At 39.9% G+C, this 23,167-nt stretch overlaps 5 protein-coding genes across 5 annotated transcripts; all 5 read left to right on the forward strand.

Moving 5' to 3' along the window:
* The first annotated feature begins 188 nt into the window (after positions 1-188).
* LOC143038487 (uncharacterized) lies at positions 189-1,333 on the forward strand. Its single transcript, XM_076207730.1, has one exon. It carries the CDS (start codon positions 204-206, stop codon positions 1,035-1,037), a length of 834 nt encoding a protein of 277 aa, XP_076063845.1. The 5' UTR covers positions 189-203; the 3' UTR covers positions 1,038-1,333.
* Positions 1,334-7,732: 6,399 nt separating this feature from the next.
* LOC143038222 (uncharacterized) lies at positions 7,733-8,964 on the forward strand. Its single transcript, XM_076207232.1, has one exon. It carries the CDS (start codon positions 7,883-7,885, stop codon positions 8,639-8,641), a length of 759 nt encoding a protein of 252 aa, XP_076063347.1. The 5' UTR covers positions 7,733-7,882; the 3' UTR covers positions 8,642-8,964.
* A 4,478-nt stretch (positions 8,965-13,442) lies between these two features.
* On the forward strand, positions 13,443-14,708 carry LOC143038488 (uncharacterized). Its single transcript, XM_076207731.1, has one exon. The coding sequence runs from the start codon at positions 13,562-13,564 to the stop codon at positions 14,318-14,320; it is 759 nt and encodes a 252-aa protein (XP_076063846.1). The 5' UTR covers positions 13,443-13,561; the 3' UTR covers positions 14,321-14,708.
* Positions 14,709-14,848: 140 nt separating this feature from the next.
* On the forward strand, positions 14,849-17,583 carry LOC143038489 (uncharacterized). The gene has a single exon (XM_076207732.1). It carries the CDS (start codon positions 16,760-16,762, stop codon positions 17,069-17,071), a length of 312 nt encoding a protein of 103 aa, XP_076063847.1. The 5' UTR covers positions 14,849-16,759; the 3' UTR covers positions 17,072-17,583.
* A 3,148-nt stretch (positions 17,584-20,731) lies between these two features.
* LOC143038490 (C-type lectin domain family 4 member A-like) lies at positions 20,732-21,926 on the forward strand. The gene has a single exon (XM_076207733.1). It carries the CDS (start codon positions 20,888-20,890, stop codon positions 21,683-21,685), a length of 798 nt encoding a protein of 265 aa, XP_076063848.1. The 5' UTR covers positions 20,732-20,887; the 3' UTR covers positions 21,686-21,926.
* The last annotated feature ends 1,241 nt before the right edge of the window (positions 21,927-23,167 follow it).

Genomic DNA, 23,167 nt, shown 5'->3' on the forward strand with positions numbered 1-23,167 from the left:
TTTAATCGTTCCACCTCACGTACAAGAGAACACTCTCGGAACTCGCATCCGTTGCTCATGACCACTTCAACTAAACCCTTATCTTTTGCGTAGATAAGCCTTCAACAACATCTTTATCACATCAAGTAAAGATCACCACATCACTCCCTCGTCCTCGCTCCCTCCCCACCTCCTCTGAATATAAAAGATGCCAACGACGCCATATGGACAAGCAGAAACTCGGTGGTCATAACAAATCCTTGTCACCTCTCACTCTAGCTGCCGGCATGACTCTTGCCAAAAGTCTCTTCATTCTTCTCACCCTGATGAACCTATCTTTGAATACTGTAAATCCACTTGACACGGAGACAGACGGTGCCAGATGTTCTGGTTTGCTTAAGGACCTTGCCTCGAGACAGGAGGATCTGCATGACAGAGTATCAACCAGCCAGGTGACTATCCGGTCTGTAGAAGCCACAGTCAATCGTCTCGTCAGTGAAAATGCTCAGCTGAAAGCGTCCGTCAGTCTCCTCGAGGAAACCGTTTCACAAAAAGCCCAACTGGATGATATAAGCAAACGGCTTGTTGCGGTGGAAGCTTCGAGCGCTGAACCCAGACAGCCCGAAGGGATGACGGCTAAAGACACCGCCTGCTCTTTTCCCTTCACGGAGGTGTTTGGTCGATGTGTGTTCGCAGATTCGACCAAGTCTGGGATGTGGGAGGAAGTGCGGGAACACTGCAGAATCATGAATGCCGATCTTGCAGTCATAGATTCTGCAGACTTTCTCTGGCACCTCATCCGTCATCTCCAGGAAACGAATCAAGATAGGAGCAGTTACTGGGTGGGAGGCCATCGCAAAAGCGGCACCTCGGCCTTCCAGTGGGTTGATGGCAGTCCTATGAAGATGGGCACGCCTCTCTGGGGATATTGGAACGACTTCAAACACCAGGAGCCCTATAATAATGAATCCGAGCTGCACATATGTATGTATGATAGAGGCCTATACTTCCTCCATGGCTGTAGCCATAGTATGCCACCTATATGTCAGAGGAAGTGAGGTCAGTCAATAGCCACATTCTTTTGTTCTTTGTACATGATTGCGTCAAAGTTGAATTGCTCTCACTAGGTATCCCGATCTACTTATTCTATCACTAACAACCTGAGACAACATTCCTCCGACTCTGTACCGAGTAGAGGGTTACCTTGGATAGTAATTTTGCAATCACTCTTTACATATTGACATATCACATGACCTGAGGAAGTAAGTAATAAACAGCCGTTACTCGTGACGGTGTGGCTTCTCATTCAAGAATTTATCCGCACTAAATAAAGGCAATGGACACAGGAAATATATCTCTGTTTTATTTCTGTCTTTCGTCTCCAGAGTGTGTTGATACTTAATAATAATATTATTCAACTTAACACACTCTTGATCCTACTGACGTCATAGCCACTCAATTAACAAGATCTCCTCGTACCCTACTAGGGGTGCATCTAGACATAGCGGACAATCTTATGTGTCTGCGTTAGTACCAACATTCTGCAGACCAGAAATACTCAAATTTTAAGATATCAGGAGGGGTATGAACATAAAATATTTACAAGTATTATTTTGATGAATAGTATGAATAAGATAAAAATGTATTAAGTGGGAGGTTTGGACGTGTTTGTGATGTTTCCTGTTTAAATACTTGTTATTCCTTTTAGAATATTCAAATTGTACCACTGAATGATTTTGGATAATACTAGTCAAGGTAACAAAATGGATGATTGTTTTAAATACTGAAAACCTTCGCTACCCCCCCCCCAAAAAAAAAAGAAACACTTTTTGCCTCTTATCCTGTTACCCTATACCTGTTACCCTATACCTGTTACCCTATATCCTGTTACCCTTTTTTGATAAGATACTCGATCATGTTCTCTACCAATGTGTTAACAGATACGTAGAGAGGACAGATGTTCTTTAGAGACTGTCAGTTTGGTTTCCGTTTACATCGGGGGTGATGAAGGCATCTTCTCACTGATAGTGTCTTGAGCCCAAAGACCGCTAGATGATCGCTCTGCTGGGGCCATCATGGTCTGTAAGGATGTAGAAAAGGCATCTGTCACCGTCTGATATGAGTGTTTTATGTAGAAATGATACGACTACTTTGACTTCACCATATCGTTCACACTTTTGTTCTACTTGGACGAGAGGACAATAAGAATAAAGTGGTAGGATCACCTGTCCCGACCTTCTGTGCCTAAGAATGGAGTGCCCCAGGGATGTGCTTCTGACACAACTCTATAGAGTCTGTACACGAATGTCCTTCCAGAGCCGACAGGCCCACGCAGCAAGGCACTAACCTTCCATACGTGGAAATCAGTAACTACATAAGTAAACACAAAGCAACCAAGAGAACTTTACACGTGATGGAAAACGTACTTGCTTGGACCTACGAATGGAAGCGGAAGACATGTATCAAAACTTACGAGTAGAAATGCAGAAAGCAAAACCAACAGTACAAGCACGAAAACATTTCTTCAAACAAACAACAGAAATATCTTAATGAAAGATCTTGACAATGTGCTGCTAAGCACAATGGACAGCACCCTGACCTGGACTGCACACTTTCGCATTCAGGGATGGAGAGCTAAGGCTACATTCGGCAGACTAAAGCGTTTCGAAAAGAACATCACAGCTTATATCACATGGGCTTTATCCAGGACCCGCCAGGTTAAAAATGGGGTGTATCATCTGGATCGAACCTGATGACATCTACAGAAACAAGTTATCTGAAGAGGTTTGGAACGTTGGCCTCTCACACTCGAGAAGTTAGATGAACTGAGTCCTGGTTGTGAATACACACACACACACACACACACACACACACACACACACACACACACACATATACACACATACACACACACACACACACACACACACACACACACACACACACACACACACACACACACACACACACACACACACACAGGGTCAGGGACACAGTAGATAAAAAAGTGTGTGGTAGTATATGGTATTAAAGAAAAACATAATGTAGCTAGGTACTTAAGAGAAAAAGAGGGGAGAGATATTGCAAAAGAAATTGTGTAAGGATAAAGGAGGAGGGGCAAGAGATGGAAAAAGAAATAGAAGTGCATAGAATGGGACTATACTCTAAAGAAAGAAATAGACCTCTAAAAATTAAACAAAGGAGTTAAACGATGGCGGAAGAAGTATTAACAAAACCAGTAAAGTTGGAAAAAAGGGAAAACTACAAAGATATTAGTTTGAAAAATGAAATGAGCGTCGACGAAAGAGAGAAACGACACTAAAAAGACACAAAAACAAAACAAAACAAAAAAAAGCGAGAGAACAGACCGAAAAGATTTTTTTTTTTTTGAGAGAGAGAGAGAATGAGACCTGAGGCTGAGAAAATGGTATGTATTATATATACATATATATATATATACACATATATATATATTTATATATATATATATATATATATATATATATATATACATATATATATATATATATATGCACAAATTTCACAAGTCACACGCGAATCACAAATATGCAGAGTCCACTAGGAAAAGGAAAAACACACGGAGTCCGAGCGCTTTCGTGATATATTCACATTATCAAGGAGCACAGAAAGATGAGAACTAAAAATGGAGATACAGAGTATAAGTAGGACAAGAGAGACATTTACCCTCCTCTCCGAAGCCTGAAAGCTCAGGTTGGGTCACTCGGTGAGGTCATGGAAACATATTATTATTACATTAACTTTTAAAATATGTACTATTTATGTTACAAAACAAAACCAGTAAAGTTGTTACTGTCAGTAACCTAAATAGTACATATTTTAAAAGTTAATGTAATAATAATATGTTTCCATGACCTCACCGAGTGACCCAACCTGAGCTTTCAGGCTTCGGAGAGGAGGGTAAATGTCTCTCTTGTCCTACTTATACTCTGTATCTCCATTTTTTGTTCTCATCTTTCTGTACTCCTTGATAATGTGAATATATCACGAAAGCGCTCGGACTCCGTGTGTTTTTCCTTTTCCTAGTGGACTCTGCATATATATATATATGTATATATATACTTATGTATATACATATAAATGTATGTGTATATAAAAGGAAACACAGGAAATAGAAAAGGAGGCGAAATAAAAATTGAAAGTAACGTATGCCAACATAGATGGTCTGATTTCATGATTAAATAAATTAAACTATTATCCGGCGGAAGAAAAAACAGATATAATGGGAATTGTGTAGACGAAATTAAAAGGTCCACTATTACCATATAGTGTTGGACAAGGTATATATAATCACTGGATAAAAAATAGAGAGGAAAAACATGGTGGGGGAGTCTTTTTTTTTTTTTTTTTTTTTTTTTTTTTTTACTAAGAAAGGCTTAAACCTAACAAAGATTAGAGAAGGAATAATAGTGTGTTATTTATTATGATATAAGTTGAAAATCGTGACATGAAAAATTTGTAGTGATATATGTACTCCCGAAAACACATTCTTGGAAAGAGTTTGATTATTCCAGAATGCTAGAAAACACAAGGCATATATTAAATGAAATTATAAAAGGAGGAAATTTAGTAATTATGAGGGACTTTAACTCTAAAGAAATATGTTGGGAGATGATAGTGAAGGGTGGAGAGGACCTTGGAGGAAACAAACTTCTAGACATGACCATTGAATATATAATGACTCAATGGGTAAAAGAGATTACCCGATGTAGAAATAATGAAGAAACATCGAGACTAGATTTAGTGTTTATGTAAGAGACTGATATTGTGGATAAAATTACATACAGAACACCAATTGGGAGGAGTAACCACATATAACTTGAGCTCGAACTAAAAGAGAAAATATATCTCGGAAGAAATGAGACATACAAAAAAGGAAACCTGATGTATAACAAAACGGATTTCAGGAAACTCGGAAAATTATTTCAAAAAGCTAGTTGGGAAAACTTCTTTAATGAAGAAACAAAAGAAAAGAGAAATGGACGATATTAAGAGTGTTATATTGAGGGAATAGATAAATACGTATCAAAACAAAAACAAGAAAAGGTGTACATTAAATGCTTGTACAACAAAAATGTAGTGAGGCAAAAGATAAAAGAGGCAAAGCTTGGAAAAGATGAAAAAAAAAACGGGAAAGTGGCATATATATATATACATATATATATATATATATATATATATATATATGTATATATATATATATATATATATATATATATATATATATATATATATATATATGCATCAAACTAAGAAACGAATATAGAAAAATACACAGGGAAGAAAAAGAAACTCCGAAAAAGACATAATAGACAAATGTAAAGATCAACCTAGATTATTCTATATATATGTAAATGTTAAACTAGAAAATAAAGAGGAAATTGTGAAACTACGTCAAGGAAATACAGAATATACAGAAAATAAAGAAATGTCTGAAATTATGAACAAACATTTCAAATATGTATTCACAAAATAAAATATACACAATTGGCATGAAGGAAGGGGAGAAAGATCCCCTCCAATGAAAGAAATAATTGTGACAGAAAGAAATAAAGGACCAAATAATGAACCTTTATATCAGAAAATCACACGGCCCGGACAGAATTGCAAACTGGATACTAAAAGAATGTATAAATGAACTAACGAACAAAATATACAAGATAATAGATTGCTCATTCAAAGAAGGAAATGTACGCAAGACGGGAAAAATGCCAATATAGTGTCAATATTAAAGGGGGAGACAAGGAAGACCCAACAAACCATAGACCGGTCTCTCTTAAAAGTACAATAGCTAAAATTTGAGAAAAAGTCATCAAAAGTAGATTTGGAGTAGAACAATATACTAAATTCGAAACAATTCGGTTTTAGACAGAGGTCATGTGCCATAACTTTGATTCATTTCTATTCAAGGTTAATAGATGTAATGCAAGAAAGGGACGGATGGGTAGACTGCGATTTCCTGGACTTACAAATGACCTTTGATTAAGTGCCACACAATAATGTTAAGAAAACTCGAAACAACAGGTGTACACGGAAAATTATTGAAAGGGATGGAACATTTCTTACTCGGGAGAAAAATGAGAGTGGTGCTTAGAGATAAAAAACTCTAACCGGGAAGAAATGACAAGTGGAGTCCCACAGGGATCAGTATTGGCTCCGATGATGTTTGCTATATACGAGTATGCAAATGACATGGATGAAGGTGTATGATGTTACAAGAACTTTTTGCAGACGACGCAAAACTACTAAAGAAAGTAAGTACGGAAAAATACTGTGAATCGCTACAGAGACACCCAGACAAGGTTTGTGAATGGAGTCAAAAGAGGGAACTAAGCTTCAACATTAAGAAATGTAGTATGATGGATTTTGGAAAAAAAAAAGAATCAGGAGAATATAAGATCGGTGCAAACTGAAAAAAATTAGTTCCTAAAAGGACATAGGAGCAATTATCACGAGAGACATGTCCCCAGACAAGCAAATAAACAAAATAGTCGGAGAAACCTACAATTTACCAAGATCAATAAATGTGGCTTTTAATTGCTTGGATGAGGTAATATAAAATGCTAGACACACTGAAAAGACCAAAATTTGAGTACGCTGCGATGCTATGGACACCCAGTGCAAAAAAGAATATAAGGAAAATAGAAAGAATCCAAAGATTAACGACAAAAATGGTCCCAACACTTTCAAAATTAACATACGAACAAAGATTGTCTAAACTGGAACTATCAACCCTGAAACAAAGAAGAGAATGAGGCGATCTATTGGCCATTTACAGAATCATAAAAGGAATGGAAGTCGTTGACAGAAAAGACTTATCAAATTGGGATAAAAGAATGAAAAGAAACTAAAAAAAGGATAGTCATAGAAGAGATCTGAAAAAAAAGAAAAACGTTTTCCATACAGAGTGGTGGATGTCTGGAACAAATTGGACGAAACAATACTGTGTGCAAATACCATACAAGAATTTAAGAACAAACTAGATGTTGCGAGATACAAATGTGGGTCACTACGAGTATCTCCCTTTCTCGTATAATACAACTAGATAAATACAACTGAGTACACACACACACACACACACACACACACACACACACACACACACACACATTATAAATGCTTTTATATAAAAAAAAAAGGAAAATACTCGCACTCTAAGTATGAGACAGGAAATGAATAGATTGACTTTCATTCTGATAATATGTTATATAAACAACCTCTTTGCACTGAAAAAAGGCCTGTTATCTGTTTTAAACGCAAGGACTACAACGCTTACTTTATGCCTGTACCATCTACGTCGTGCTTGATTACGTAAGCTTTGCCTTGGTATTTCGAACTTAAATTTCTCTTACCTCCTCCCTGGGATGACATTATCAGCGACGGAGTCTTCTTATCTAGACCCTGTCACATCTCATGACGTCACTGATAAGGAAAACATGACGAGATCAAATCACGTCAGTGTTGTGATCTGTATTGATCTATAGGTTTCACTGTTTCAAGGAGAGCCATTCACCCCAAAACAGCACCCTCCAACTGCTGCACTCACTGTACATAACTCTTCAGACAAAATAGAAGAAGATCGGTAATCAAATCACTGCCAGTGGTCTCCATCGTCATGTTCCTTATCTCTGATAAGACTCCATTGGTTTCTTCATCATGTCAGATGTAGACAACCCCCTCGTCCTCCCTCCTTCTCTCCTTTGAGTATAAAAGACGCTAGCGGGACCACAAGGACAACCAACTGCCACGCTACGGTAAGAGGACCGGCAGACTGGATACGGTTTCTATATCGAATCTATTTTCTTCTTGCTCGATACATCTTAGTGTTCCTCGTAGATCCTCGACATCTCCTCTTGCTGCCGGAATGGACCTTGCCAAAATTCTCTCTCTTCTTCTCGCCTTCACGCACCCATCAATGTCCACTGGAAATCCTCCTGCCACGGACGCCGACGTTGCCCGACTATCCGGTCTGCTTGAGGACCTTGCCTCTCGCTACGGGGATGTGAACGACAAAGTAACAACCAACCAGGTCACCATCCGGTCTGTCGAAGCCACATTGAATCATCTCGTCAGCGACAATGCTCAACTGAAAGCGTCCGTCAGCCTCCTCGAGGAAGCCGTATCACAAAAAGCCCAACTGCAAGACATAAGCCAACGACTCGCTGCGATGGAAGCCTCCAACTTTAAACCCAGAGAACCTGTCACCCCCTGTTCGCTCCCCTTCACGGAGGTGTTCGGTCGATGCGTGTACGTGAATACGAAGAAAACTGGAACGTGGGAGGAAATGCGGGACTATTGCAAATCCATAGACTCCGATTTGGTCATCATCAAGTCAGCAGATTTCATGTGGCATTTGATCCGTCACCTCCACGAAACAGGTCAAGACAGGGGTAGCTACTGGGTGGGAGGCCATCGCAAGAGCGATACAGCGGCCTTCTACTGGGTCGATGGCAGCCCTATGATGGTGGGCACGCCTTTCTGGGGATACTGGAACGATTTCGGCACCCAGCAGCCCTATGACGGTGCAAAAAACGAGCTACACATCTGTATATTTGATAGAGGCCTCTTTTTCTTACACAGCTGCGGCTCTCATGATAGATATCCTATCTGCCAGAAGAAGTGAAAGTTTTGAATGACCATATTTTACTTCGCATTACACTAGATTTCGCCCAAGTCGAATTTGAATATTCAAAGGTACTTAGATAAACTAATGAAATTTGTCATAAACATAATGTTATGTATACAGGGAAAATAATACTTAATATAAATAAACATTATTTGGTAATTCTTTAAATAAAATAGATAAAAAAAGAATTTTGGTGTAATTATCAATAATGACCATAGAAGATCAAGCATTGTATTCATTCCTCAGAAAAAAATAAGACACTAGTATTGTTAACTTTCATATTTGTCTTCAAAAATTGAGCTATCTTCACCAACTCCACACTTGGAATAAATTGTTTTTGTATGATCCTCAAATCTTATTAATGATATTAATACCTTAAAAAGAATGTAGTGGGAAAAAAAATGAATATAAGAAAGAAAGCATAGGAAAACTGCTGAAAAAATTTAACTTGGTCGCTCAAAGAATATAGAGGAGACGCAAGTGATACAAGTATCTAAGGTTTCCACTGGAATTACCATGATCAAAACAGAAAATGCTTCCAGCGTAAATAGTAACATGAAGAGAAATATTGGTATAAAGCTGACAGGATGTAAATATAGATTCGAAATAGGAGGAAACAGTTTTGCTAACAATGGGACCTTTCGCAGTCAGGCTCGTAGTTTCCTATTAGCGCTAGAATTTTCAATTGTCTCACATTCCATGAGGCAAAGGGGTGACTAAGCTAATTTGGAAACCGATATAAAAAAAAAAAAATACGACATAAATGGCTGCATAAGTGTTTTTAGAATTAAAAACATGACTCTAAATGTTAGAAATTTTACTTACTGGCGTGTGATAAGGCTTTGTTAATTCAATTATAAGATAAAACTAAAAATAGGTAATCATTTTTACTGAAGTAAGTGTAAGCAGTAAAAATTAGAGGATGTCGATTTCGGTTTGTGGAATTTATCTAAGAGTGTCAAAAAATAATGGATATCACTGTCACGTCCTGTATATGAAGATAATCAGTGAGACAAAATATAACAACAGTGGTGGTGGACGTTCGAGTATTTGATGTGCGATGTATTGAAGCGATGAGTTGAAAAACGTCGCAGCATCATGAAAGCAGTCATGGGCATACCGATTTCTAATCGCTGCGCAGTGTGTCAACAGTTGAAGGGAGAAAAAGCACGCGCTCTGCTTCGCTCTTCTAGTTTCATACAATGGCACAAGCAACTTCCGCAAAGCCTTTCGAGTGGACGAAGACTATTATATTACATTACATTAAGCTACTAAAGCAGTACCCAGCCATTTGGAACATCAAGTGCAAAGAATATAAGATGAGAAATATAAAAAGTACAAACATCGAAAGCTGAATTCTTTTCTTTAACAAAATGTAATGTGCGGAATGAAGACATTTCCAAAAAACTTAATACCCTGAAAACACAGTTTCATAGGGAAATGACTGCCATCATTGCATCAAAGAAGTCTGATGTTGGCACGAAAAATGTATACACTCCAAAGCTGTGGTGGTTTAATGATTAAATGAGTAGAGCGCCGGCAGACATCCTCATCCCGTGAAAGCCAAATGATGACAGATCTGGTTGTTCGCGCAAGGTATTCGCAGTAATGCAGCCCGTCTGAACACTAGTAACAAGTTTTTAACACGACAACTGCATCAAGTCGCTGATGCGTGATGGTAAGTGTGGAGGGGGGCTTCAGTTATCGTACCGGAAAAAGTAAGTCTTCGATACAAAAATATATTTTCTATACATTACATAGATTTGCCTATTGCTTGGTGCATTCAGTTGAAAGTATATATCAGTATATGTCCATTGAAGTCGGTAGAAAATGACAAATTGCTTGGTTTGATACAATTATAGGCTGTTTTACGAATATCATCTGTAATTATAAATAGAGGCTCAAGCAATGCTATATGCCGTTTGCAACCATGAAATTAATTGACTTAAATTTCAGACACAATAATGTACAACGATATACATCTGTAAGTTTATAATACTTGCCCAAAAAAGTAATTATTTTCCGGCAAGAATTACAAGATCTGGCGGTGTCTGGTATCAAATCTCTCCCTGCGAAAGGTCCCATTTCGTCGGTAATTGGGATTAACTTCCAGTTGTGGTAATTGAGTGTAATGCATATCATGTTTAGAAAATCCACTTGGTTGAAAAACAGTGCATTTTATTTGTCATCCGACTTCGTTGTGGAGCGATTGTTCCTCGCCATATTCATTATCTTTGACCACAATATGACTACACATTTATAATTATGGACAAATATGTAATTCCCGATTTTTGTCACTTTCCCTCTCTGAATGTAAATACTGTGTACAATAATGGTGATGAAATTCTTAATTTTTCGTTGTTGGTATACAATAGTTTATAATCTTTGTGCTATACACATATATCCTTGTTATGGGATATTCAGAAACATTTTTATTTTATTTACAAGAGAAATTATATTGTTGGGGTGAAAGCACACATATATAAAAATGCAAAATAAATCAATACTAAATAGGAATGCCATAATAAGGGGTGACCATAGTCCGGAGGCATGGCACTTGGCGGTCATGAGTCTTTTAAGGGGGCACTTTACGTGTTGGCTACAGGACACTACAATCGTGATATTTAAGTACAAATGGTGGCTGTGCCAAATTTAAGAGTTTTATATAATTTCTTTCCTAATATCATCTGCTTACTTCACCTCTACTATGTACAATATATGAACTAAGTATGGACACTCAGTATTTTTGCATTATTAAAAATTGTATTAATCGTATGACGACTTGGAGTTGGCAATGTCGCTTACAGGTGCCCTTTCGCGCTCGGCCGAAATGACCACAGTAAGGTCTGACACAATAGGCGGTGGCGCGGGAGTTCTGTGGAGAGGTCGAATGTGACGTGCTATAGCTAATGTGTGCGTGTGCGCTTGTGCACTCTGGACATCTAAGGGATTAAATATGTCATCCCATCATCTTGCAACAATTCAAAACATATTTGCCGTGACATTCGCATATAAGCAGAATAGACGTATTAAAACTTACGAGTAGAAATGCAAGAGTATCTACTTTCTCTGAGGCAATACCAATGGAACAAGCACGAAAACAGTTCTTGAAATCAACGAGAGAAATATCAAAGTAGAGGGTCTAAGGCGACGTTAGGCAGGTTAAAGCGCTTCAAATGTATAACACAGCAAGCGTGGGCTATATCCAGGGCTCAACAGGTAAAAAAAAAAAAAAAAAAAAAAATAGGGTTCATCTCCACGATCGAACCTAATGACATCTACAAAAACAACTTCTCTCGGGAGGATTGGAACGTTGGCCTCTCACACGGCAGAAGTCAGATCAACTGATTCCTCATTGAGAACACGAGCATACACCCGCACACACACGCACACACACACACACACACACACACACACACACACACACACACACACACACACACACACACACACACACACACGGCTCGGTGGCGGATTGGTAAAGGACTGGCCTCACAAGTCAGAGAATCGGGGTTCGATTCCCCGGCCGGGCGGAGATAAGTTGGGTTTGTCTCCTTTCACGTGTAGCCCCTGTTCACCTAGCAGCGAGTAGGTACGGGATGTTAGTTAAGGAGTTGTGACCTTGCATTCCCGGTGTGTGATGTGTGAGTGGTCTCAGACCTACCCAGAGATCGGCTAATAATGAGCTCTGAGCTCGCTGCCGTAGGATGGTGTCTGGCTGTCTCGACAAGAGCCTGCAGCAGATCCGTGGTGAATACACACACAGCATATGCCTTTATTCTAAAAAGTTTGAGAAGAGTCGCATTATGAGAATGAGATAATGAAAATTTTATATGTGAAGTAATTCGTAGATAAACATAACTGCTACATTCACAGATGAATATGAAACATTTAAATTGAGGTACAATCATAAACACGTATTGCATTGGATTTAATACTGATTTCAAATAGAATAAAAAATATCTACCACAAACATAATAAACAAAATCCAAGGAAATTATTCGCATCATATAGTTATCATTTTCAACAATTGTGCATTATCATGGTGCCTAGTCTCCAGGAACGATATTCTTATATGCTCCAAAGACAACACCAACAATCATGTCAGATTACAACAGGTACAATAATGCATTAATATATGCATACCCAATATTAGTAACGAATCATTTGAACATTTCTCAAACGTTATATTGTGTTTCCTATATAAGATGAAAACAATGAAGATGCACTATTTCAAAGACAATCCTAACAAAAATTTATAATGAAAAGGTTGATTTTCCTCCTGATGTTATATAAACATTCTTGATAAACTGATAAAGTGTTTCTTATCTGTTCTGGACGCATGCACTAAACGCTTGCTTAGTACATGATCTAACTACGTCCTGTTTGATTACTCGACATTTGGCTCGGTATCTCGAAATTGATTTTCTCTTTCCTCCTCCATGGGAAGACATTATCAGCGACGGAGACTCTTTATCTAGACCCTGTCACATCTTATGACGTCATTGATTAGGAAAACATGACGCAACAAAACGAAATCAGTGTTGTCATCTGTGCTGAATTATATATTTTACTGTTCGTAGAAGAGCCATTCACCTTAAACCAGCATCCTCCAACCGCTTCACTCACTCCACATAACTCTTTCTCAGACAGAACAGAAGAAAATCCGTAATCAAACCACCCACAGTGGTCGCCATCGTCATGTTCCTTATCTCTGATCCGGATATTAGTCTCTTCATTTTGACATTTATAGACCACCCCCTTGTCCTCTCTCCCTCTCTCATCTGAGTATAAAAGACGCTAGCGGGACCAGACGGACAACCAACAGTTCGGGCATGGTAACAGACACTCTTTTCCTCTTGCCCGATACATCTTGATTATACTCGTAGATCCTCGACACCTACTGTTGCTGCCGGAATGGACCTTGCCAAAATACTCTTAGTTCTTCTCGCCTTCACGCACCCATCAATGTCCACTGGAAATCCGCCTGTCACGGATGCCGACGTTGCCAGATTATCCGGTCTGCTTGATGAACTTGCCTCTCGATACGGGGATGTGAACGACAAAGTAACAACCAACCAGGTCACCATCCGGTCTGTCGAAGCCACATTGAATCGTCTCGTCAGCGACAATGCTCAGCTCAAAGCGTCCGTCAGTCTCCTGGAGGAATCCGCATCTCAAAAAGCCCAACTGCAAGACATAAGCCAACGACTCGCTGCGATGGAAGCCTCCAACTTGAAACCCAGAGAGCCCGACACCCCCTGCTCTCTCCCCTTCACGGAAGTGTTCGGTCGATGCGTGTACGCGGATTCGAGTAAATCTGGAACGTGGGAAGAAATGCGCCAACATTGCAGAACCATGGACTCCGATCTGGTCATCATCAAGTCAGCTGATTTCATGTGGCATTTGATCCGTCACCTACGCGAAATTGGTCAAGACAGAACCGACTACTGGGTGGGAGGCCATCGCAAAAGCAACGCAGCGCCCTTTCAATGGGTGGATGGCAGCCCTATGAAGATGGGCACGCCTTTCTGGGGACACTTGAACGACTACAAGAATCAGCAGCCCTATGACGGTCAAAACGAACTACACATCTGTATGTATGACAAAGGTTTCTATTTCTTCCATAGCTGCGGTCTTAATCATAAACAACCGCCCATCTGCCAGAGAAGGTGAAGTCAATGACTACAAACAGTCGGTTTTCATCAATAAGACAGAAAATAATTTTCAGTGATTGAAATCCATTTAAATTCTCCGCATGAAAGAAAAAGAATATTTGTTAAACAGTTCGCTCGCTCTTTTAATATTAATTTGCGTATTGATTATATCGCATAACTTCCTAGATGAAGTCATACATTAGTATTAGTGATAATGCAGATACCAACTATATTGCATTAAGAATGGTGATTATTTTTTGTGTTTGGTTGGGAAATGTTTTCGTACAGGTATTATAACATTGATAGAGAAGCCGGCGTCACCGTATGGAAGGGGTTAAGAAGCAAACAGTTTTCTAATTTTCTTTCATCAATCTCAGTCTAAATTTGAATAAAATTCTGAAAACATACCTTGTGTTTCAGTTGAATATTTGGTCTCGAATATTCCTGCATCAAGGCCAAAATGAATATCTTTATCATTTATCTTTATCATCTGGTCCCTCATACAGGAATTTATCCAAAATCAAAAGATGAAAAAAAGACCAATTGTTGTCCCTCGTCTCCGCGACACCTGAGGTACTGCATAAGTTTCAGTATCTACTTGTAATCGTGTGATCACGTTTTTTCCACAGTTGGTGTCATAGCCATCCCACTTAGAAGATGTGCTCTTACATTCAGAAGATGGACATTGCTAATCACTGGTCAGTTGTAGTATATTGACGATGACCAGATTTATAAAGAGAGGAATATCCTCGTGGAAACAAACAAAGAAACAAAAACACACACAAGCAAACAAACAAACAAAATTATAGCATACCTAATGATACCCAGGAGTAGACAACTTGGATAGATTTCTATCTTCGTTCGAATTGTTACTGTCCTACACGAAAGACTACTATCTAAACTCGATTTACATGGGGAATGAGGTAATCTGGTAAACTGGATTATTACTGCTTGAACAATCATAAACAGGAACATAAACGGATATATATTTCAGGCGCGGTTCCTAATGGTTCAGTTCTATGGCCACTTTTGCTTCTTACGTTCATGACACTGACGGTGATGATACTAAGCTATGTGCAATAGCAAATGATCGCTAGAATCAATTGGATATTTAAGGATATTTGGAGAAAGTAATGAGATTGATCTGAAGCGTAATGTTATGTATACAAGTAAAGGAATATTTAGTATATATACACACTATTTGAAAAAAGATAAACTAGATAGATGATAAAAAAAAACCTTTGGTTTAATTATCATTAATGACCTTTAAAGATATAATCATTGTATTTCTTCCTTGGAGAAGACATGCAGGACGCTGGGATTAGCAGTGACATCACATACTTGCTTCCAAACACGGAGGTGCTTGGTCAATCTTCGCCTCCTTTTTTTTTTTTTTTTTTTTTTTTTTTTTTTTACGAGTCAGTGGAAGGAAAACACATAATCTGTGTTACCAACCGTATATCTGCAATTCTAATCATATCACAGCTGATGACCTTATTGATAAGAAAGACATGGCAAGACAGACCGAAATCGATTGGTGTTCAGTAAGAAGTTGCTATGATCGTTACTTGGGCATTTGCCTCAAATTATATATCATCACCCAAGCATTACACAAAAAACTGCTTTAACCATTCCTTCTCATGCACAACAGAACAAGCACGGAACTCGGATCCCTTGCTACTTACCACTTCAACTAGACCCTTATCTTTCGAGTAGATAAGCCTTCAACATCTTTATCACAACAGTTATAGAACACCACATCACTCCCTCATCCTCGTTCCCTCCCCACCTCTTCTGAATATAAAGGAAGCCAACGACGCCGTATGGACAATCAGAAACTCGGCTACGCCAGTAGAATCGGGAGATAAAATCTACCATCCGTGTACAGAGACTCGCTTCACCTCCTACTTCTCCCTCGATTCATCTTGGTGGTCACAGCAAATCCTTGTCACATCTCACTCTAGCTGCCGGCATGACTCTTGCCAAAATTTTCTTCGTTCTTCTCACCCTGATGAACCTATCATCATATACTGCAAATCCGCTTGCCACGGAGACAGACGGTGCCAGATTTTCTGGTCTACTTGAGGACCTTGCCTCGAGAGAGGAAGACCTGCACGACAGAGTATCAACCAGTCAGGTCACCATCCGGTCTGTAGAAGCCACAGTCCATCGTCTCGTCAGTGAAAATGCTCAGCTGAATGCGTCCGTCAATCTCCTCGAAGAAACCGTTTCATAAAAAGCCCAACTGGACGAAATAAGCAAACGACTAGCCGCGGTTGAAGCTTCGAGCGCTGAACCCAGAGAGCCCGATGCTGCATCCAAGTGTGTTTCTGGCGAAGTGACGGCGGCTAAGGACACCGTCTGCTCTCATTCCTTCGCGGAGGTGTTTGGTCGATGTGTGTTCGCAGATTCGACCAAGTCTGGGAGGTGGGAGGAAGTGCGGCAACGCCGCAGAACCATGGATGCCGATCTTGCAGTCATCGACTCGGCAGACTTTCTCTGGCATCTCATCCGTCATCTCCAGGAAACGGGTCAAGACAGGAGTAGCTACTGGGTGGGAGGCCATCGCAAAAGCGGCACCTCGGCCTTTCACTGGGTCGATGGCAGCCCTATGAAGATGGGCACGCCTTTCTGGGGATACTGGAATGACTTCAAAGCCCAGCAGCCCTATGATAATGTATCCGAGCTACACATATGCATGTATGATAAAGGCCTATACTTCCTCCATAGCTGTAGCCATGATATGGCACCTATCTGTCAGGGGAAGTGAGGTCAGTCAATAAACAAATAACTTGATCTTTGTAACTGATTCTATCATGCTAACAATCTGAGACAACAGTCTAGAGACTCTGTCTGTACCGAGTAGAGTCGTTATCTTGGATAGCAGTTTTGCGATCACTCTTTACATTTTGACATATCACATGACTCGAGGAAGTAAATAATAAACAATCGTTCGTCGTGACTATGTGGCTTTTCATTCAGGGATTTATCCACACCAAATAAAGGCAATGAACACAGGAAATATATCTTTGCTTTAATTCTGTCTCTCGTTTCCAGAGTGTATTAATATTACTCTCAGTGCTTCCTTTTATTCAACTTAACACTTTCCTTTTCCTACTGACGTCATAGCCACCGATTTTTCTTCGTGCCCCATTGGGTTGCAGCTGGATATGCCGAACAATCACTTGTGTCTGCGTTAGTTTCGACATTATGTAGATCAGAAGTACTCAAAATTTGAGATATCAGGAGGGGTATGAATACAGTGTTTTGGAAATATTGTTTTGATGAATAGTATGAATAAAATAAAAGCGTATTGAGTGGTATGTTTGGACGTGTTTTTAATGTATCCTGTTTAAAGACTTGTTACGGTCTTTAGAACATTCAAAATGTGCTACAGAATAATTGATGATAATACTAGTCAAGGTGACAAATTTGATGCTCCTTTCAATTACACAAAACCTCTTCCAACCCAGGGAAGCCACCTGTGGCCTCTTATCCTGTTGTCCCATATCATTACTAGAGCTTTTTGATAAGATATTCGATCATGTCCTATGCCATTGTGTTGACAGATACGTAGAGAAGAACGATGTCCTTTAGAGACTGTCAGTTTGTTTTCCTTTCACATCGGGGTGATGAAGATGTTTTCTCACTGATGTTGTAGTGAGCCCAAAGACCGCTAGACAATCGCCTCGGGAACCAGTAACTACATAAGTAAACATAAAAGAATGAAGAGAACTTTACACGTGATGAAAAACATACTTGCCTGGACGTACAAATAGAAGCGGAAGAGATGTATCAAAACTTACGAGCAGAAATGCAGAAAGCAAAACCAACAGTACAAGCACGAAGACATTTCTTCAAATAAACAACAGGAACATCTAAGTAAAAGGTCTTGACAATGTCCTTGCGAAGCACAAGGAACAGCACCCTGACCTAGACTACACACTTTCGCATTCAGGGATGGAGAGTTAAAGCTACGTTCGGCAGGCTAAAGCGTTTCGAACAGACCATGACAGCCTATAAAACGTGGGATGAATCCAGGACCCGCCAAGTAAAAAATGGGATTCATTTCCTTGACCGAACCTAATGACTTGTAGAAAAACAACTTGTCTGGAGAGGTTTGTAACATTGGCCTCTCACACGCGATAAGATAGATCAACTAAGTGTTCGTTGTGAACACACACACACACTCACGTATTTAAATGTACACACACACACACACACACACACACACACACACACACACACACACACACACACACACACACACACACACACACACACACACAAACACACACACACACACACACACACACACACACACACACACACACACACACACACACACACGCACGCACGCACACACACACAAGCAAACAAAGAAACTGAAATAAAGCAAACCCAATAATACCCAGGAGTGGACAACTTGGATAAATTTCTATCTTTGTTCGAATTGTTACTGCCCCACACGAAAAACTCGATTTACATGGGAAATGAGATAATCTGGTAAACTGAATTAGAAACTGCTTGAACATTCATAAACAGTGCGCTATTCTGAATTGTTTTATTTTTACCCAGAAATATATGCAGATCATCATGGTTCAATTCTATGGCCACTTTTGCTTTTTTACATCCATTACACTGACGGTGATGATACTAAGCTATGTGCAATAGCAAATGATCGCTAGAATCAAGTAGACATTTAAGGATATTTGGAGAAAGTAATAAAATTGACCTGAAGCGTGATGTTATGTATACAAGTAAAGGAATATTTAGTATACATACACATTATCAGAAATAATAAACGAAATAGATAATAAAAAGAACTTTAGTGTAATTATCATTAATGGTATTTCTTCCTCGGAGAGAGCACACAGTAAACTGGGGTTGGTAAGGTTCATTTCTGGCTTCAAATGTCTCGCTAATATCAGCCAATTATATATAGAGGTCTTTGATCCGTCCATACTTGAAATGCACTATTTGTGTATTATCCTGAGATCTCACTAAAGATATTGATACATTGGAAAGAGTGCAGTGAGATATCACAAAACTCAAATTTGATATAAGAAACAAGGCATGAGAAAACCGCTAAAAACATTTAACTTTGTGGCTCAGAGAATAAAGAGGGGACGGATGTGATACAAGTCTTTAAGTTTTGGAAGAGAATGACCAACACCAAAAGATGAAATATTTCCTCTGTGTGTAGTAACAGGATAACAATTAATGGTCTAAAGGTGTCAGGACGTAAATTCAAATTCGAAGTAGAGAGAAACAAATTTGCCACCTGCTTCCTCAGTGAGCCTCTAGTTGTGGGAACTGAATATAATGCAGTTCAAAGTTTTAAAATTCACTTGGATGAAAATCAAAGCATTCCATTTTTCATCCTATACGTTATAGGTCGATAGGTCCTCGCCATATTCATTATCTTTGGTGGTAATAAGACTCCACTAATTACAATTGTAAACAAAGACATTATCCCTAAGTTCTCGCTCTTCCCTTTTCTGAATATAGATTACACGAGCAATACCAGAAGGATGACCAAGAACTCAGTTACGATACTAAAGAAGGAAGATAGAATTCTGCGTCCGTATGGAGACCGACGGTTCCCTTACTTTTCCTAGCAATACATCTCAGCGATCCTCGAAGGTCTTCGACAGCTCTCACTCTTGTGGCCGGCATAATTCTTGCCAAAATTGTCTTTGTTCTTCCCAACCTGACATACTCATCAACGTGCACCGAGAATCTACTCGTCAATGATTCCAAAGTTGCAAGATAATCCATCCTGACTGAGGAACTTGCATTTCTGCAGGGGGGGGGGGGGGATCTGCACGACATAGTAACAACATGAACAAATGACTCACTGCTGTGAAAGCCTTGAACTCGTCTCAAGAAATTACATTCAGCTTCCAAGTGCATACCTGGGTAGGCGGTAACGGACAGTGACACCACCTGCATTCCCTCCAGATAGTGAGGTGTTTGGTCAATCTTCCCCTTCATTTTTTTTTTTTTTTTTTTTTTTATGAATCAGTGGAGGAAAGACATAATCCGTGACGCCAACATCTTATCTGCAATTTCGATTATAACACGTCTGATGACCTTATTGATAAGAAAGACATGGCGAGATCAACCAAAATTATGTATTTGTTGGGATTGGTGTTCAGTAAGATTTTGCTATGGTCATTACTTGGGCAGTCGCCCCAAATTAAAATCACCCAAGCATTACACAAAAATCTGCTTTAACTGTGCCTCCTCACGCACAACAGAACAAAATCGGAACTCTGATTCCTTGCTCCTCACCACTTCAACTAAAACCTTATCTTTCGCGTAGATAAGCCTTCAACAACATCTTTATCATAATAAGTATAGACCACCACATCACTCCCTCGTCCTCGCTCCCTCTCCACCTCCTCACTATATAAAGGAAGCTAACGACGCCGGATGGACAATCAACAAGTCGGCTACGGCAGTAGAATCAACAAACAAAATCTAGCCTCCGTACAGAGACTCGTTTCACCTCCTGCTTCTCCCTCCAATACATCTGGGTGATCCCAACAAACCTTTGTCACCTCTCACTCCAGCTGCCGGCATGACTCTTGCCAAAATTCTCTTCGTTCTTCTCACCCTGATGAACCTATCATCGTATACTGCAAATCCGCTTGCCACGGAGACAGACGGTACCAGATTTTCTGGTCTACTTGAGGACCTTGCCTCGAGACAGGAGGATCTGCACGACAGAGTATCAACCAGCCAGGTCACCATCCGGTCATTAGAAGCCACAGTCAATCGTCTCGTCAGTGAAAATGCTCAACTGAAAGCGTCCGTCAATCTCCTTGAGGAAACCGTTTCACAAAAAGCCCAACTGGACGATATAAGCAAACGACTAGCCGCGGTTGAAGCTTCGAGCGCTGAACCCAGAGAGCCCGATGCTGCGTCCAAGTGTGTTTCTGGCGAAGTGATGACGGCAAAGGACACCACCTGCTCTCATCCCTTCACGAAGGTGTTTGGTCGATGTGTGTTCGCAGATTCGACCAAGTCTGGAGGGTGGGAGGAAATGCGGCAACACTGCAAAACCATGGATGCCGATCTTGTAGTCATTGACTCGGCAGACTTTCTCTGGCATCTAATCCGTCATCTCCAGGAAGCAGGTCAAGACTGGAGCAGCTACTGGGTGGGAGGCCATCGCAAAAGCGCCACATCGGCCTTCCAGTGGGTCGATGGCAGCCCTATGAAGATGGGCACACCTTTCTGGGGATATGGAAACGACTTCAAAAACCAGCAGCCCTATGATTCTGTAGCCGAGCTACACATATGTATGTTTGATACAGGCCTATACTTCCTCCATAGCTGTGGCGTTAATTTGCCACCTATCTGTCAGAGGAAGTGAGGTCAGTCAGTATCCCTATTCCTTTGCTCTTTGTACCTGACTGCGTCTAAGTTGAATTGCTCTCTCTAGGTAGCCCGATGTACTTAATTTTGCATTCATTCTTTATGTACTGACATATCACATAACCTGAGGAAGTAAGTAATAATCAAACGTTCCTCGTGACTCTGTGGCTTCTCATTCAGGAGTGTTTCCACACCTAATAAAGGCAATGAACACAGGAAATATATCTCTGCTTTATTCCTGTCTTTCGTCTCCAGAGCGTATTAATATTACTCCCAGTGCTTCCTTTTTTTTTTTTTTTTTTTTTTTTAATTCAGCACTTCCCTTATCCTACTGACGTCATAGCCACCTCAATTAACAAGTCCAAAGACCGCAAGACGATCGGCCTGGAAAGTCCATCATGATCTATAGAGGTGTGGAAAAAACATTTATCATTGTCTGGTACATAAGAACATAAGAACATAAGAAATAAAGGAGACTGCAAAAGACCATTAGGCCTACACTAGGCAGCTCCGTATCCATCACCACCTGTCATCCCCATCCATAAAGTTGTCTAATCGTTTTTTAAAACAACTGATAGTTTCAGCGCTTACTACATGGTTACTAAGTTTATTCCATTCATCAACCACCCTATTAGTAAACCAATTCTTGCCTATTTCCTTCTTAAATCTAAATTTGTCCAGTTTGTACCCATTGCTGCGAGTCCTGCCCTGTTGTTTTATTATGATGACCTTGTTTGCATCACCCTTGTTATAGCCTTTGATCCACTTGAACACTTCTATTAGATCACCCCGCACTCTGCGTCTTTCCAGAGAGTGTAAGTTTAGGTGCCTAAGCCTCTCTTCGTAAGGCAAATTTCCGAGTCCTTGTATCATTTTGGTCATTCTTCTCTGTACTGATTCTAATGAATTTACGTCCATTCTGTAGGACGGAGACCAAAACTGTACCGCATAGTCAAGGATGGGTCTAACTATCGCTAGGTAGAGTTTAATAATTACCTCTGCACTTCTATTCGTTACCGTCCTAGCAATGAAACCTAATGCCCTGTTAGCTTTATTTCTGGCGCTAATACACTGCTTCCTGGTTTTAAGGTCCGGACTCACCAGAACTCCCAAGTCCCTCTCGCACTCAGATTTTTCTAAAAACGTGTTATCTAAGTTGTATCTATTTTCGGGGTTGTGTAGCCCTACGTTTAACACGCTACACTTAGAGATATTGAAGTTCATTTGCCACTTCACCGACCATGTTAACAGCTTATTAAGGTCATCCTGCAGAATCTGGGCGTCGTCTCCTGACCTAATTAGGCGTCCTATTTTAGTGTCGTCCGCAAACTTACTAACATCACTATTTAACCCTTCGTCCAAGTCGTTTATATACATAATGAACAACAAGGGACCCAAAACCGAGCCCTGGGGAACCCCGCTAGTAACATTGCCCCACCTAGATTTTATTCCATTTATGGTGACCCGTTGCTTTCTGTTA

Source organism: Oratosquilla oratoria, chromosome 24 (genome assembly GCF_046742065.1).
Source record: "Oratosquilla oratoria isolate Oo_2021 chromosome 24, ASM4674206v1, whole genome shotgun sequence".
Taxonomy (NCBI): Eukaryota; Metazoa; Arthropoda; class Malacostraca; order Stomatopoda; family Squillidae; genus Oratosquilla; species Oratosquilla oratoria.

What these genes read in the sequence shown, in the direction of transcription:
- LOC143038487 (XM_076207730.1), top strand. Translation starts at nt 204, where the DNA reads ATGGACAAGCAGAAACTCGGTGGTCATAACAAATCCTTGTCACCTCTC.
- LOC143038222 (XM_076207232.1), top strand. Translation starts at nt 7,883, where the DNA reads ATGGACCTTGCCAAAATTCTCTCTCTTCTTCTCGCCTTCACGCACCCA.
- LOC143038488 (XM_076207731.1), top strand. Translation starts at nt 13,562, where the DNA reads ATGGACCTTGCCAAAATACTCTTAGTTCTTCTCGCCTTCACGCACCCA.
- LOC143038489 (XM_076207732.1), top strand. Translation starts at nt 16,760, where the DNA reads ATGGATGCCGATCTTGCAGTCATCGACTCGGCAGACTTTCTCTGGCAT.
- LOC143038490 (XM_076207733.1), top strand. Translation starts at nt 20,888, where the DNA reads ATGACTCTTGCCAAAATTCTCTTCGTTCTTCTCACCCTGATGAACCTA.